This window comes from Mauremys mutica, chromosome 22, assembly GCF_020497125.1.
Source record: "Mauremys mutica isolate MM-2020 ecotype Southern chromosome 22, ASM2049712v1, whole genome shotgun sequence".
Lineage (NCBI taxonomy): Eukaryota > Metazoa > Chordata > Testudines > Geoemydidae > Mauremys > Mauremys mutica.
The window spans coordinates 7,425,204-7,440,946 of NC_059093.1; the positions used below are offsets into that span (position 1 = coordinate 7,425,204).

General features: G+C 54.7%; 1 protein-coding gene across 1 annotated transcript in view; it reads right to left on the reverse strand.

The window, feature by feature from the left end:
- LOC123354610 overlaps nt 1-15,743 on the reverse strand; it is a 40,270-nt gene extending 24,527 nt beyond the window's left edge. Inside the window, exons 1-6 of the mRNA XM_044996727.1 lie at nt 15,684-15,743; nt 12,268-12,409; nt 11,791-11,838; nt 8,589-8,736; nt 3,606-3,693; nt 2,997-3,107 (exon numbers count right to left, since the gene is read on the reverse strand). Coding sequence (XP_044852662.1) covers nt 2,997-3,107; nt 3,606-3,693; nt 8,589-8,736; nt 11,791-11,838; nt 12,268-12,409; nt 15,684-15,743 — 597 coding nt within the window. The remainder of the gene's footprint in view (nt 1-2,996; nt 3,108-3,605; nt 3,694-8,588; nt 8,737-11,790; nt 11,839-12,267; nt 12,410-15,683) is intronic.

Sequence of the window (15,743 nt, forward strand, 5' to 3'; positions counted from 1 at the left end):
AAGCAGCCTGTGGCTGAGGGGTCCTGCGTGCCTGGGAACGGACTGGGAGGGGTGGGGGATTGTGGTGCCTGAACAGAATCGGGCTCAGGACTGCATGAGCCCAGCTCTGGGGGGGCTGCTCAGGGCTGGCCTCAGGCATCGGTCATTGCAGGAGACTGGTTCCCATGGGCCACTCAGCCTCACCCACGGGACCCGAGTATCTGGAGGCCGCTGGCTATTCACTGGGGGGCCTCCACGGCTTTGGGCCTGTGGTGTCACACCCAGATGGGTTCAAGTTTAGCCCCAGTGCTAGCGGGGTCACTTCACTGCCCTGAGGTAGGGAACTCTTCCCACCTGCTGGTCACGGGGCTCCATGCCCTGCCCTCCTGTTTGGCCTGTCGCAGGTGAGGCAGAGGCAGGAGGAAAGGGGAAGGTGTCAGGGGTTTCAGGCACTGAGTGCTCGTCCCCCCGCCCGCCCCGTAGCATGACGTGGGGCTGGGTGGGCGAGGGGGGAGATACAGCTCTCAGCAAGGGTCTCCCCCACACTTGAGCATTAGGAAAAGATCCTAGAAATTCAGGCCAGTTTGCCAGTTCCCCTCCCCGCTAATGTGAATTTCCTGACACTGAAAGGGGCCCAGCTGGAACCCCGCCGACCAGAGCCCTCTGACTTCTGCAAGGAGAGTCCAGCAGAGCGGCAGGGTCGGGGGGGGGGTGCTGCCCACACACTGCCCCCCTACAGGCCTCTGTCCTGCCCTGGAGGGACCCCCTCTGGGGGAGAAGGGAAGTTTGGTTTTCATGACCCGTCCCAGCCTCAGTGCTCCACACGGTGGTGGGTTTTTGGGACATGTGTCTGCTCCGAGCTGGACTGAGATGACCAAACACAGTTCCTATGGTTACCACATGGCCACCAGCTGGGCCCATCTTCCCATCACTGGCTCGGCCACCGATGGCTTTCTTTAATTAACCAACCTCTTGTTATTTACCAAGGCGAGCTAACTCCTTCCCTGTAATTCTGGGGGAGAGTCTGCTCTCAGATCCCATCCTCAGAGCACAGCTTGGCCCTGGGGTCCTGCTCTCCCTGCAAAACATACCTGGGAATTGGCAATCAATTGCAGAGACCAGGAAATTGGTCACCCCCACAGCAGGTCTCAGCAGAGAATTTTCCCCTTTAGGGCTATATGCACCCTGCAGCTGCAGCAAAGTCCCCGCGATCACACCAGTGGAGCCGAGAGCAGAGTTTGGTCTTTAGTGTTAGTTTCTGAATCACAGCTGCTCTTACTGTATTGCTGGGTGACATTTCTCTGGATGAAGGTGTTTGGGTCCAATTGTCCTTGCCCTTATTCTGGAGATTCTCACTAGAGTCACACTGGTATAAAAGCAACAGGAGGGGGAAATCCTGCTCCCAGCATCCACCAATCCATGCAAATTATTGTGAGTCCTTTACTCTGCACTTTTCAGCCCAAAGCACCTCATATACAGAGAGCCCTGGTGAAATGCAGCCACCTCTGGGGTGGACAGCAGCAAGCAGAGCACAAGGCATTGCACAAGAAGGAACTTTGGCCAAGGATGTCAGGGCAAAACCCTCTGTTGATGAAAACTGCCTTGTATCCATTCTGAGCAGTCAGGCCCTTGACTTAAAATCTCACTGAAAAGATTCCCCTAAGCCTGGTACCTAATTTATCACCCTCGGAGGAGCAAAGGTCAGTCAACACTGCAGGGATCTAAACCTGCAGTCCCAGGGAGTCTAGCTGTACCAAGGCTGACCCGTAGCTCATTGAGTCACACCCTGCAGGAAGGCACCCAGCTATCATGCATCGCTATCTAACCTATTCTAGATCTGCATCAGCCTTCCCTACACATCTGCTAAATTCCCTCCCTGGCTCTCTGGCCCTTAGTCCCCCTGCTGCCGCTGCCTTGCATTAACATCTCCCTGTTTCAAGCTGAACAAAACACGGGGTTTTAAAGAAGTGTCCTCAATTTAAAGTCAAACTCCAGTAAGCTCTGCCCTGCAGAAAATTGATTTCCCAGGCTCCTTCTCTGCGTACATTCTGCTCTCTCAGGGTCACTTCATGGCAGCCTCCCCTCCAGCTTAACAGTCTCTTATGGGACTGGCTGCAGAAGGTGAGGTCCCAGCAGGGTGCACCGGCTGGTCACATGCCCCGATGACTTGCTGAAAACCCAGAACCCTACTCTAGAATAGATCCTAGCATCTCCTGCCTCCATCCGCCTCCCTTTTCAATGCAGATTCGCAACTTGCCTCTTCCACCTTCTGCAAAAAGCCCTGAATCTTTGCTGAGAACAACGCAGAGGTCAATTAGCAGTCAGGTTGGCCCCTGAGCCCCAGAATAAATGTGCCTCAAAAAAGAAATGTAGGGCTGCAGCTGCATTCTCTCCCACTTGCTGCTAGTAGGCGGTTAAGGACTTCAAGCCCCCTAGGGATATGGGGACCCAAGAGGCAGGCAGCACAGGGCAGGCCCAGTCAGAGAGGGTGAACCAGGATCCACAGGCAGATCCTCACCCCTTCCAGCCACAGGGAAGGGTGTATGGGTGGGGGACCCTGTGACTGATTTGGCCAGGGTGAAGGTGTCTTGGGTCTGGTGGGTCCAGGAGTGGGGGTGTTTGACTCATCCACACCCATTTCAGTCCTAATTCCCACCCCGTGTGCTGCTGGTTGCATCTTGGAGAGGAGCCCATGGGATGCCCCGTGCACCCACAGTTATGGAAAGCCGTGGGGGGGGGGTCACACAGCGGAAGAGGAAAGGGCAGAGTCCCCTCAGGCTAGGGTCGGCGGTGGTGGGGCAAGGAGGCCTAGGATGGGATGAACACGGAGACTGTGGTCTCGCGTCTCAGTCCAGGAGAGGGCTGTCCTTTCCTCCAACAGCTGGTGAGAGCAGGCTGCCCGGCCCACCCCAGTGGACGGAGGAGTGACCTAATCCCTTATTGGGAGCTCCTGTGCCGAAAGCGGGGGGTGAGGGCCAGGTCAGGTCAGGTCAGTGCCGGCACCACGCCCTCCTTACCAGCTTGTCGGAGTACGGAGAAGACTCGCTGGCTGCCATGTCGTAGTACGACGTCTGCAGGGGGAGCTTCTGGATCTCTTCCTCCTGCTTCATGTTGTCTAGGTGGACGACCTGGAGTTGGGGAGACAGGTCAAGAGGGCAAGCACCATTCTCCCCCTTCCTGCCACCCATCTGGGAAGCAGCACCTGTCCCAGGGGATTGGACAAGGTGAACAGAGTCACCATGAGACCTCCCCTACAGAATCCCCCTCCCTCTCTCTGTGCCTCATTCCTTGTCTCACAATTGTTAGGCATTACACTTCAAAGGATGGGAGTTCACCAAGGCACCGATCCTTCCAAGAAGAACCCTGCCTGACCTAGAACCTGTCCATGCCCAGAAGGGTGCAGGTTGGATCCAACCTGCAGTCCCCAAGGGTGCTGAGATCCTGGACAGAGAGGATAATCCCAAACCACTGCCCTCCTCCCACCAAACCTGCTTCATGGGGCATTCCCACAGGCGGGCTGGAGCTTGCACTCTGTGCCTCCAGAGGCATGGCACCCTCGATTCTGGCTGGAGGCCTGTCTCCCATGCTGGCAAAGGAAGCCAGGGTGCTAGGCTGGGGGTAGGTACCTGGATGTCTTCTGCGGTCAGATGGCTTTTCATCTCCTGTTTCCTCTTTGGCGGTGGGACAGGTTTGTGGGATGGAGGCAGATCAATTCTGCAGGGAGAAAAGCAGCCGTTGGTTTGACTCTGGGGACAGGGAATCTGCTCGATCCCGAATGCACCAATGTCAGTGGCAAAACTCCCTTTGGCATCAATGGATGCAGATGTGGACCAAGCAGCTTGGGCATTACTGGGGGCGGGGAGGGCTTTCCTTCTGGGTTCTGGCTTTCATCTCTATGAAGCTCACTTCCCGCAGGGAGCCCGTGTGTCGGGGCTGCCCTGCCCCTGAATGTTGCTTCACCCGCTCTGCAATTCAGCCATAGAAATAGTCATAGTCCCAGAATAAGGGATCAGGCAGAGCTCCCAGGTGCAAGCAGCACTCACCTCTTCCTCCTCTCAGAGAATTGCATCCCCCTCCTCTCACTTACCATTGTCCCACCCCCACATGCCTTCCATGCCTGTTGCCTTTTCACTACAATTCCGACCCAGACTGTAAATCCCCTGGGGCAGGATTCCATTTTCTTTTCTGCCCATGTAAATCTGGAGTAACCCCAATGATTTCATACACTCCCTTTGCTCTTCCCTCCACCCCCCGCAACTTCTTCTCTCCTGGTCACTGGACTCACAGCTGAGTCTTCTCTGAAATTAGCTTGTGAGCTTTACAGGGAGGGACTGTCCATGTGTCCGTACAGCGCCTGGCACAGTGGGGTCTTGATCCTGACTGGCGCCTCTAGGCACTACTGTGAGATGGCTAGATCCAGCGATTCAGCTTTCCACTGAACTGTTAACATAATTAAATGGCTTGTTCTAATATTTCACCCACTTTCCTTGGATTCTTTTGTCCACAGTACATTTCTAATCCCAGGTCAACCTCAGCCTCAGATTGTGGCCCGCCCCCCAGGCTGGTGCGGGTAAACCCACTTGAGAGCCGGTACCAAATCATCCCAACAGGGGCGGTTCGACTTGTTGCTGTAGGATTCCAGGAAGCAGCTTGTGGCGAGCACTGCTAATCAAGAGCAAGCTAATGGTCTGTCTGGTCTGGTACCTGGTCTCTGAGTGGCTGCATTGGATGCGTCAGGCTTTGGCACAAAAATCTTCATATTGTATATACTGTGCAATTTATTCCTGACCCCAAATGGGGTGGGATCAGCTTTTGCCCTGGAGCATGAGGATTGACAGCCTTTGTAATCTCCATCCTAGGGACTGTCTCTGCAGATTCTGCTCATATGCACACACGTGTCTAATCCTTTTACAAAACTTATTAAACTCTGCCACTCTAATTAGTGGGCTGCCCCCTCCCTTTCCTCTCCATACTTGTTCATTCTCCTTGTAAACTTCAGCAGATGCGGGGGGAAGAGGGGGGCAGTTTTCTGCAAACTCCAGTGGATTCCAATCCCGGAGCAGGTCTCGGGATGGGGATGCAGGGTGGAAAATGGGGGTTGCGGACTGCGGCAAGGACACCCATTGACTCCAGTGGGCTTTGGCTCAAGCTCCTAGATAGTTCTATGCAAAGTGGCGCACCACACAGTGATGGGTGGCATGAAGAGTCGGGAGGAGATGTCTCTATTATCTTGGGCTCCAGGAGAAGGCCTGGCCCCAGGGTCAGGGTATTTGGCCTGCTCCATTGTGTATCTCTTCTCAGCTAAAGTAACTCTTCTTGTGCTTTTGTGGAGGGCCATTGTGGGAAACCAACTGTCTGAAAGTGGCTCTTTTTGCAGGCCTGATGCTGTCCATGCAATTTCACCCCGCATGGCTATTATTGTCTCAGCTCCTGCTTTTCACTCCGCTGTCTCTCTCTGCACACTCCCGCCATCCTCCAGTGCCTTCTCTCAAACAGAATTAAATGGAGCAAAAAATTTTTGCCGGGATGTAACAACAATGTGTATGTGTGTGTGGGGCGGGGCTCCATTTGTCCTTCAGCTCTTTGGTGCTTTCCCTTTGCAAATGGGAAGGGGGTGATTTGAGGGCAATAGGCGGGGTGTTTGCTCTCAAAAAGGATACAGCAGCAAGGAGGATGCTGTTCCCTGGGAGGATGCATGAGAAGAACTTCTCCAAAGACACAGGGCGGGGGGGAGGAGGTTGTTTGTGCAGCACACACTGGAGCAACCACTCTGTTCCAAGACCTCTGCTCTGTGCCTCAGGGGACAGAGCAGGGCAATGGACCCTCAGTGAGCAGCAGCAGGTGGGATCCAGTGAGCTGGTCCCTTCTCCAGCATCAGAGGGATGTGGATGCCAGGCTAGCACACTGTGGTAATAACCAGACTGTAACAAACTGCCTGGTGTCAAGTATCAGAGTTAGTCTGTGTTAGTCTGGTTCTGTAGAAGCAGCAAAGAATCCTGTGGCACCTTATAGACTAACAGACGTTTTGCAGCATGAGCTTTCGTGGGTGAATACCCACTTCTTCGGATGCAAGTCTTGCATCCGAAGAAGTGGGTATTCACCCACGAAAGCTCATGCTGCAAAATGTCTGTTAGTCTATAAGGTGCCACAAACTGCCTGGTGTGGATGTATCACCACTGCCCGCTTCTAAATCAGAACAGCCTGTCTGTGTCATAGACTCCATACTGCTGGCAGCTAATGGAGAGTCTCCTTTAGCTCTATGAGCTGGGGCCGCATCTCCAGTGCGGGAGATGAGCTGCCCTGGTGGGAGTCTGACTGGCCATGTAATTTAGGGGCAACCACCAGTTCCTAGGTGGCTACAGACTTATTGTGATCAGAGTGTGCAAAGAAGGGGCACAGGGAGAGTAGAATGGGGAACAAAATGGTCTTTGAAAGCAGAGATGAGCCCAAGCCCAGACATGGCCTCCCCCGCCCCGACTTTGAAAGTGGTTAGTGGGACCTGAGCCTGGACTCAGACCCGATTCTTGCCAACAACCTGAGCACCTAGGGGAGGATGGGGCCGGGGCTGAATTGCAGGTTGGGGTCCCAGCAATGTGACTTGAAACCATTCCAACAGTCAGGGAGCCAGAAAGAGCCTGGGGTGGGGAGCCTGCAGTGAGGAGGCTGAAGGGGGAGCCACGCAGGAGGAGCCCAGCTGTGCATCAGGATTATACTTCAAACCCGTGCACACTCTACTGTGAGTCGCCTCTTGTTCTGGTGCCTTGTTCACTGGAGCTTGGGAGAATACCACTGCCTCAGTGCCTTGCCCTAATCCGAGTCCTGGGGAGGGGGATCGGGGAGCAGGAGAAGAAATGGGAGGAGGCCAGTGTGGGAAACTGCAGGGAGACCACATGGGGGGTGTTCAGAGAAGTGGGGAGATCAGGAGAGCAGGAGGGGAGTGAAAAGGCAGAGAAGGCGGGTTGGCTTGTTTGCTTTTCTACCCCAGAATCTCTCAGTGACACAATCAAAGGAGAAACTGTCCCTCCTCCAACCTCTCCAACACTTGAAAAGGATCCACAACGAACTCTGCCGTGAGTGGGAGCTGGAAGCTGGGAACCAGGTGCTGTCCCTGCATGTTGCCAGAGCGTGGGAGGTTGGGAGGGGAGTCAAGTATTTTTATAAATGGGCCTGAAAGCTCCCACGTGTGAGATGCAGGAGAGAGACACTTGCTAGGATCCCCTCTGGGAAAAGGCCATGGCTTGGCCCTGTTAGTAGGGGGAGCTGCAGCCCTGCGAGATTAGGCAGAGAGGAGCAAAGATGATTTATCATTCAGGGGAAACCAGCCAGCAGGAAGAAGGGAGAGAAACACACACAATGAAAGAGAATAATTCACTCCTCTGCTCAGCAGCCCTGGGCCATGCCTAGCGTACCCTCAACATGGGGCACTCCCTCCAACCGGGCCAACCATCACAGGGCTGGAAAGCAGGATTCTCTTGGGCATGTGCCCGTATCCTGCCCCGCTTTGGAGATATTTCAGCACCATGGACAGCGGGCACTGCATCAGTTCCCAAGGGCTGTGACATAGGAGAGGGGCCAAGAGTATCCAAACCCAAGGGTGGGGCCGGCCTGGGCGGTGGATCCCGGAGCTCCTGCTCCATCAGCAGGCAGAGGCTAAAGGGGCTGCTCTGCTGAGGAGCAGGCCAGGCCATGCCCCCTGCACCCACACTGGCACAAGCAAACTGGCATTTGTGCCTGCCAAGCAGGCCTCCTGCAGCCACATGGGCAGTGGTACAGTTTTTGCAGGTTCCCCTATTGCAGCTCCTCTTTAAACACCTGCCCCCAAATACACACAGCCGGGGTGACAAGGTAGTAGAGAAGCCAGGGGAAGCAATGTGGGACTTTGAGCTCTGTTGGCAGGGAGTAGGGCTTGGGAATCCTGGTTCAATCCTTAGCCTGCAAGCCCTGGCTGTCTCTCCACCAGCAGGCACCGCGATCAGTAGCCAATGGACCACTTATCCCACCCTCCCACCCCCACCACCAAAGATGTATTTACCTCATTCTCTGTAGGGCTCAGGCAGCCTCCACTGCAACTCCCCACCCTTTGCTTGTGATTTTGGAAAATCTCAAACCAACCAATTTCTTTTGGCAAAACTAAAAATATGCCCGGTTTTGTACAACCCAGACGTGCATGATGGAAGCAGCACTCGCCTTTCGCTCTCTGGAGACCGGGACCCCACACATGGGTTCGTACCCTGCTCTCCCTAGTGCATGCCGTCCCGTGTCACCGAACCGCAGACAAAGGTGTCACTGCTGGCACTCGTTCCAGAGGAGCAGCTGAGGAGTGGAATTGTGGTGGCTGTTGCAGGTTCAGATACAGGGGCTTTGGCCAAGTGATGCGGTTAAGAGCTCCGGCCGGGAATCCGAGAGGACGTTGCTGATTAGGATTGAGGGGTATCAGCAGAGCTTTCAGCGGAGGGACCCAGGACTGGACTAGCAGGGAGAGCCACAGCTCAGGCTTGGGGAGCAGGAGTAGAGCTGCAGGGAAGGGGGTGGGGTGTGGCCAGTCCAGGACTGGAATGCTGAAGCCCAGGGTTGAGGTGCAGCTGGGAGCGAGCACAGAGGCTACTCACAGGTCATTGTCGGTCTCCGTGCGGCTCTTCTGCTGTCGCCTGTAGACGATGAACACAGTGACAGCCACACCAATGATGAGAGCCGCAGCAATTACGCCCCCCAGGATCCCGATAATGCCCCCTGGAGCTCCCTGCGGCAGCGGCTTATCTGCAACAAACACAGAGACATAACACGTTAGCATCCAGAGCCCTGGGAGCAATGGTGCCAGGTGCAGCACTCAGCAGAGCAGAGGCCCAATGTACTGCAGATCCTGTGGCTCCCGGAGAGAGATCAGCCCCACCCCCACACTCCTTGATCTCCCTGTCTCATCCCTCCCCCTGCAAGGCAGATCCTTCTGCCCCACGATGGACCTGGGCTTTTCCAGGTCTCCAGAGACCTGGTTTCCTATTGACTGACACTGCTCCATCTGGGCCCCTTCTGACCACTGGGTCCACGGATTCCATGATCACAGGGCCCTGCCTCGAGAAGTGCCAGATGCCTCCTTCCCTGGCCTCCCGTGGAGTGAACAAGGCTCCTTGCCACTCATCAGCCCCTTGCCGAGTACCGTGATCCTCCTCACCGAGAGCCAAGCACCTGACCCCACTCTGCCAGCTCTCCCCTCCCCAAGGCCTGGACCCCTGCTGGGACTCCCCTGCCCATGACCATGTCCATCCCAAGGATTAGAGCCAGAACCGACAGCAGGAGGAAAGCTATGGGGCACCGGGTGTGGCGGCCTTGTCCTCCCAGAGTCCCAGTGCTCAGACACTACAATGCTGAGCAGCAGTGCCAAACCCCAGCATTCCCCCCTCCTAGTGGCTAGAGATCCCTCAGGCACAGATCCCCCAAGAGCCCACCAAAAACTCCCCACAGTCCACCAGGGGATTGGCTACGGTCCTGAGGGTTAACCCTTCAGCTGCTGGTATTTTGCCAGCTGGCGGAACACCCAGATGACAAGTTTATACTGTCAGAGGTTAATCCCAGGGAAGCACATTTATTCCTGGAAGCAGTGACTGACTGGGGGCAGAGCTGGGGGCGTGTGTGCGTGTCAGGGCCCTGCATCCATGGGGCACAGATATCCTGGCAGTCGGATGGGCCGTATACCCCCTGCCCTGGCTCCCATTGGCCCGGACGCTGAATAGCGCCATGACTCGGAGCCGGCCTCAGTGCAGCTAACATGGACCTCATTCAAAGGAAACCGATCCCGTGGGCTTGGTGGGAAAGAGCTTTGAAATGTACGATAAAAGGATTTAATTTGCTCTACCTTCCAACCTAATTAAACTTGAAAACTAGCTAATTGGTACTTTGTACTTACAGCTCCGGCAGTGATGAAAGAGGAAGATAATTGGAATGGAGGAAGGAAAAAAAATCCAGGGGAGGGGAAAAAAGGGTTCTGCTGGAGCCTGGTCCCCCGGGGGAGGGATGCAGCTCATAGCAGAGCGTGTGCCTTTCTTGGAAATGGGGTGGAGACCTGCCCAGTGGTGTCTGCAGCTCATTACAATGGCAGTGGCCCTGGTGGATGCACTGTGTTGTCATCTCCTCCCTGCAGTGGTGCAAAGTGCGATCTGGTTTATATGATCAGCACCTGAGCATGTCACATGCACCAGACATGGGTCAATCACGCCAGCCCTGTCTATTAGGTGGAGCCCAGGGCAATCACCATCCGTCCCTGCTGCCTCTGTTGCTTGTTAGAGGCACTGACCAGCTGGCATCCTTCCCTGACACACACTACAGGGCTGGACTGATCAACACCCCAAGTCCGCCATGTCACTCAGATGAGATGTGGACCAATCAGCCTCCAGCCCTGGCACTTAAACGAAGCAGTGACTTGACCCCCAAGATCCCCCAGTAATTCGGGGCAGTGCTGGGAAAGGAACCCAGGTGTCCGGACTTCCCCTGTCCATTTCTAACCATTAAACTCTCCTGCCTTTCAGAACTGGGAATTGATCCCCGGAGTCCCAATTCCTGCTCCCTGCTAGACCATGTTGCTTCCCAGAACGAGATCTCGAACCCAGGAGTCCTGGCGCCTGATTCTCTGCTCTAACCACTAGACCCTGCTCCCTCTCCAAGGGAGAGCAAAGAACGTGGCAGGTAGGCATTCTGGAGCTAATAGCTCATCCTTTATTCTCGACTGTCTCTGTGTGCCCGTCCAAGGGGACGCATTGCTGTGCGGGCATGAGCAGGAAGGAGCCATGAGCCCCTATCTGGAGCAGATCCTCTTGGGGGCGATTAAGAGCATGATAGCATAACCACTGCCACACAGCAGTGATGTGGAAGGAAAGCCAACCCTGGGGGCCCTGTCACGACAGCAGGTTCTGTTTTCCTGACGGTGAGGATAGAGGCTCAGGGGAGGAGGTGGGAAGGGGTGGAGTGGAGGCAGAACCAGGGGTTGAGCAGTGAGCACCCCCAGCACATTGGAAAGCTGGCGCCTGTAGCTCCAGTCCCAGAGTCGGTGCCTATACAAGGAGCTGCGTACTAACTTCTGAAGAGCCGCATGTGGCTCTGGAGCCGCAGGTTGGCCACCCCTGCCCTATGTGGAGCACTTGGGTTCAGTGCTGACTTGGATGGAAAAGTGCCCCCTATTGATTAGCCACCCCCATGTTCTGGTACTCCGCCAGCTGCTTAGCTGTGAGGTTGACTCCCTGCCATCCCATGCCCGAAGACCCATCGCATTGCCAGCGCAAAACCAACTGTGCCAGATCCGTGAAAGCAACACATCTGTGCGAATCCCACTCCCAGACTGCTGCACAAAGGAGCAAGCGGGGTCTGCACAGGATTCATGGAGACGTCCCCTCTCCCCAGCTACTGCCAGTGATCAGTCCCTGTGCCACATGGCAAAGAACTGACACGCTTATCACATCAGTGCAAAGGGTTCTGAACACCAGCACGAGACATCGCAGCAAGCACGGAAAGGCTCAACAGTGAGCTCCGACCTCAATATCCCTGATGTTCTTCTGTCCCTTTACACGCTTTGATGCTAACTTGCCTTTATCCTCCCTGGCACGGCACCCCAGCATCTCCATCAGCTGGCATCTCACCTGGCCTCCCCAGGCCCCTTTAAAAGCTCCGAGCCAGGCTGCAGGATACTGCAGTCATCACAAGGCAAGGCCCGGCTCTCACCCTCCTGAGCTGTGTCACTTCGGCTCCTTTCCCTCCCCTGCTTTCCCTCTCCATACACCACATTACCCCATAAATAATATTTCTGCCTCGAGACAGCTCACTTACTGCCATGCTCAGACAGACAGTTGAAGCAATGGGATATGATCTCGAGGACTGCATTAGAGATTGTGGCAGGGACAACGACTGTAAAGAATCTTCCAGTCACTTCGGCGGGGGCATTTCCATGATGAATTGGCCCCTAATGGCTCTCTTGATGTCAGGTAGCGAGCGGGGAACATCAGCTTCCTGCTACAGCTGTAAATCAGGCTCTTTGCATGGAAAAGGCTGGGGAGGGGGAAATGAATGAATAAATAGAGCCAAGTGGATCTTCAGGAGCCGGCTGGGAGTTTAGGACAATGGAGGGGGCCAGGGAGATTGGGAGAGGGGGCGATGCAGCCTTCAAATTTGCATCTTCAGCCTTTCACTTTCCTGTTCTCCTCTTCTCTGCCTCTGATATTTCCCACGAGTGGCCAGGGCTTAGCATCAGCTGGGAAGGTGGCCCTGGCCCTTCCCATCCTTGGTCCCCGCCCTTATCAATCTCACTTTCAAGAAGCTGCTCGCTTGGGGGCGTCTTAATGAACTGCTGCCGGACTGTCTGTCCAGCTGCATTAGCTGGGCTGAGTGAGCCGGGGGAGGGGGTGAATTGCAGCCAAAGCGCCTCCTTGCCCTCGTAATAACTGGGGTGCTGTAGGTTAGGGCTCAGAAGCACAGCATGGAGTGAGTGGACTTGCAGGGGCCTTGGGTCAATACTGGGGTTCACTGGGAAAGCTGTGGGGGTCCAGGAGTGGTCAGGATTGCAGTGCTTGGGCAGCGGAGGGGAAATCAGGCTTGGACCGAGAAGAACTTTTGCAAATTAAGAATGCAAAACCCCTCACTCCGTGTCACGCTAGAATTGCTTAAAACTCCCCCAAAAGTTTGCATGAAGCATTTGGCAGCGAGGCAAGTAGCGGGAAGCCCGATGGGGCTAAACAAACAGCTCAGCCTTATCTGAGTGGCTAAAGGCTGCTGGGAGCTGTTCGTTCCTGCTGGAGACTGAATTAATCTGAACAATTAGAATTAAGGAGGAAAGGAAAAGAAAAAAAAATTGATGCCATTTTCCTCCTTTGGTTTGTTCTTGTATTCCATTCTTCCCCAGCCCCCTGCTCCCTCCTGGAGCTGGGAACACAGTGAGGAGCCACCTTGCCCTGGCCCTCCTTGGACGCGGATTAAAAGAGCTATGTATTAATAATGAATCCATTGCCCTCGCACTGTTGTGTATGTCTGGGGTTCTCAAAGCTCCTCCCCAGTGCGAGTAAGTATTATTATCCCCATTTCGCAGATGGAGGAAGTGACGCACTAAAAGAAGATGCAAATTTCCACTTGCTGGCAGCTCCAGGAATAGAACCCAGGAGTTCCGGCTCCCATGCGGCTCTTCGGAGCTGTGGACCATGAGCCTTCAGCTGTAGGTCCTGATTCCAGGAATGAAAAAGGAAAGAGATGAAGGACTCAAAGGTTGGGGACAGTCAGTTCACTCTGGAGTCAGGACCCTAATGAACCAATCAAAACACACAGTGAAATTAGGAACCCTAACAGTCCAATCAGAATCCCAAAGTGGATCAGGAACCTGGAATGAACCAATCGCAGAACTTGGTGAGATGGGGAATTCTAAAGAACCAAACCAAACATGACATGAGATCAAGACTTTAGTTAACCAATCTGGTGAGAGCAGGACTCCTAACAAACCAAATCATAACCCTGAGTGCAGTCATGACTCTGTAAGGAGCCAATCACAGCTGAGAGTGACATGACAATCCAGTCCCAAAACAAATTAATCAAAACACTTCATGAGATCAAGACCCTTTGTAATTAACCAGTCATGATGCTTAATTAGCTCATGTCCACCAATCTTATTCAGTTGACCGTTCACTAAGAATGTGCACAATCTTCAGTGGACAGAGAGAAGCCCCTTTAGACGGACAAATTGAAGTGGATGTCATGGGAGGGCTCCTGTCCTCTGCACAGCCCCCCGCCAGCCACAAAAAATACCATGGTACAAAAAAACCCGCAGGGCTGATGTCTCCATTTACAGCGACAGAGGCCTGGCTCAGATTTATAGCCCTGTCTGTGTGAACAGCCATGGTATCATTTCCAACCACAAGCTCAAACAGAGCAAGCCGTCCCCACGCACTGTGCCCCCAGGATAAAATATTGCAAGTGAGATGTAAATAGCAAATAATAGCAGAGGGAGAGTGAGGGTTTTTGAGGGTGGATAGAGAGGTTCCCAGGTGGAATTTGGAAAGAGGTGGAGAAGCTGGAGAGACCCACTGACTTCCCCACTGCCACCCAGCACCTTGCTGGATCAGTGGTTCAGTGCCGAGTCAGGCAAGGGTGCCGGCTGCTGAACAACCAATGCACTTCCTGCAGCTTATGGGTCTGACCTCCCCTGCCTTGCACCTTGCACAGTCAGCATGAGTGCAGATCGAATCCAAGCCATAGTGCTCTCCCGCCATTTGCACCGGTGTAAACAACAGCACAGGGCAATGGGGAACGAGACCCAGAGAGTCTCTCCTTAATGGACTGACCGGGCCCTGTCTTGCTTAGCTCCCAACCAGAGCGCAGGGCTGCAGGCGAGAATGTGTGTGAAGGCATTTCGCAGTGCGGAGAATCAGCCACTGGGCTGCCGCAAATCGATGCTCCATGCCCAGTCCCGAGCCTGCCGCACAGAGTTAACCCCACAGTGCCCAGCACGTATTTAGAACCCTACACGGCTGCCCAGCTCCGACACTTGTGCAAACAGATCTTTGCATTTCCAGCTCAGCTTGTGTCACGCCCCCAACAGTGCAGGCTGCAGCGTGGTGGCTCAACCCCCAGAGAAGGGGACAGCCATTCTAGTGGGGGTCCGGAACCATGGAGCAAGGGGCAGCTCTGAGAAATCTCTGAATGCAGCAAAGGGCGGACGGGACGCTGCTGGGCTTTCTGAGCCAGAAACATCTCTGGACCTGATTCTCTGGGGCCTTGCAGCTCAGGTCATCTTATGTGCAAAGGTGGTGGTGGTGGGCAGGGTGAAATGCTCCCGCCACAGGAATGAGCAGAGATTCCTGATCCAATATCGGTTTATACCCCTTTGGCCCAGGTATAAATGACTCCACTGGGTGCAGGGTAGGGGGACAAGCAGGCCCTGTATTTCCTCAAAGGAAGAGGGGCAAGGGAGCAAAAGGGTTAATAACCAGCAGAGCTGGGGATACAGCCAGAACAGAGACAAGGCAGGGCTGTTATTCCTGCATCGGGCTCCATGGAACTATATAAATAAGGAGGAATTTTAAAAGCAAGCCCAGGCCGTTTGCCGAGGTTCCTTGTTTATGTAACTGTCACTTACACAGCTGCCAGCCTCGCGGAGAGGGTAGAGCTGCCATTGTTCAGGAAGCTGCTCCTAGCTCTGCCTGCGTTGTTGGTCTGCAGCTCGACGCCCCACCCGAGGCATTCAGCACAAATCCTCGTCTCACCCCGAGCCCAACCACTCCGTGCAACAGAGACGCACGGACCCCCCCATCCAGCCCGGCGAGCACGCTTGGAGTACTGCGATCTCAGGTTCACCACTGACAGGGTTTGCTGTGGCCACTGCCCCGGTGCCAGCCGCAGCATGGCCTAATTTGGTCACTGAATCAGAGCAATCTCGTACCAGCCAGCACCCGGGGGCTGATCCAGTCCCAGAGGAGAGCACGGCCTGGCACCCAGCCCACAGGGCACTGATTGCACTTCCCTTCCACGGCCGCATGCCCTCCCAGCCTGTTTGCCTCACGCTGTATTCACTAGCCCCAACCAGCACTGTGAAAACAACTCGAGGGGGCGGTGGAGAGCCGGGAGCATGGCGAATGGGGGGCAGACCCCTCCCCCGGGCTTCTGCTTTGAAGAGAAAACCCATCTGCCGACAGATACGCCCAGGTGTTTGATATTAGCTGAGATTTCATGCACATTCTAACCTGGGCAATTGCTTTGCCATCCAGCTCAGGCAGTGGCAGCAGGTACCAGAGGAAACTCAT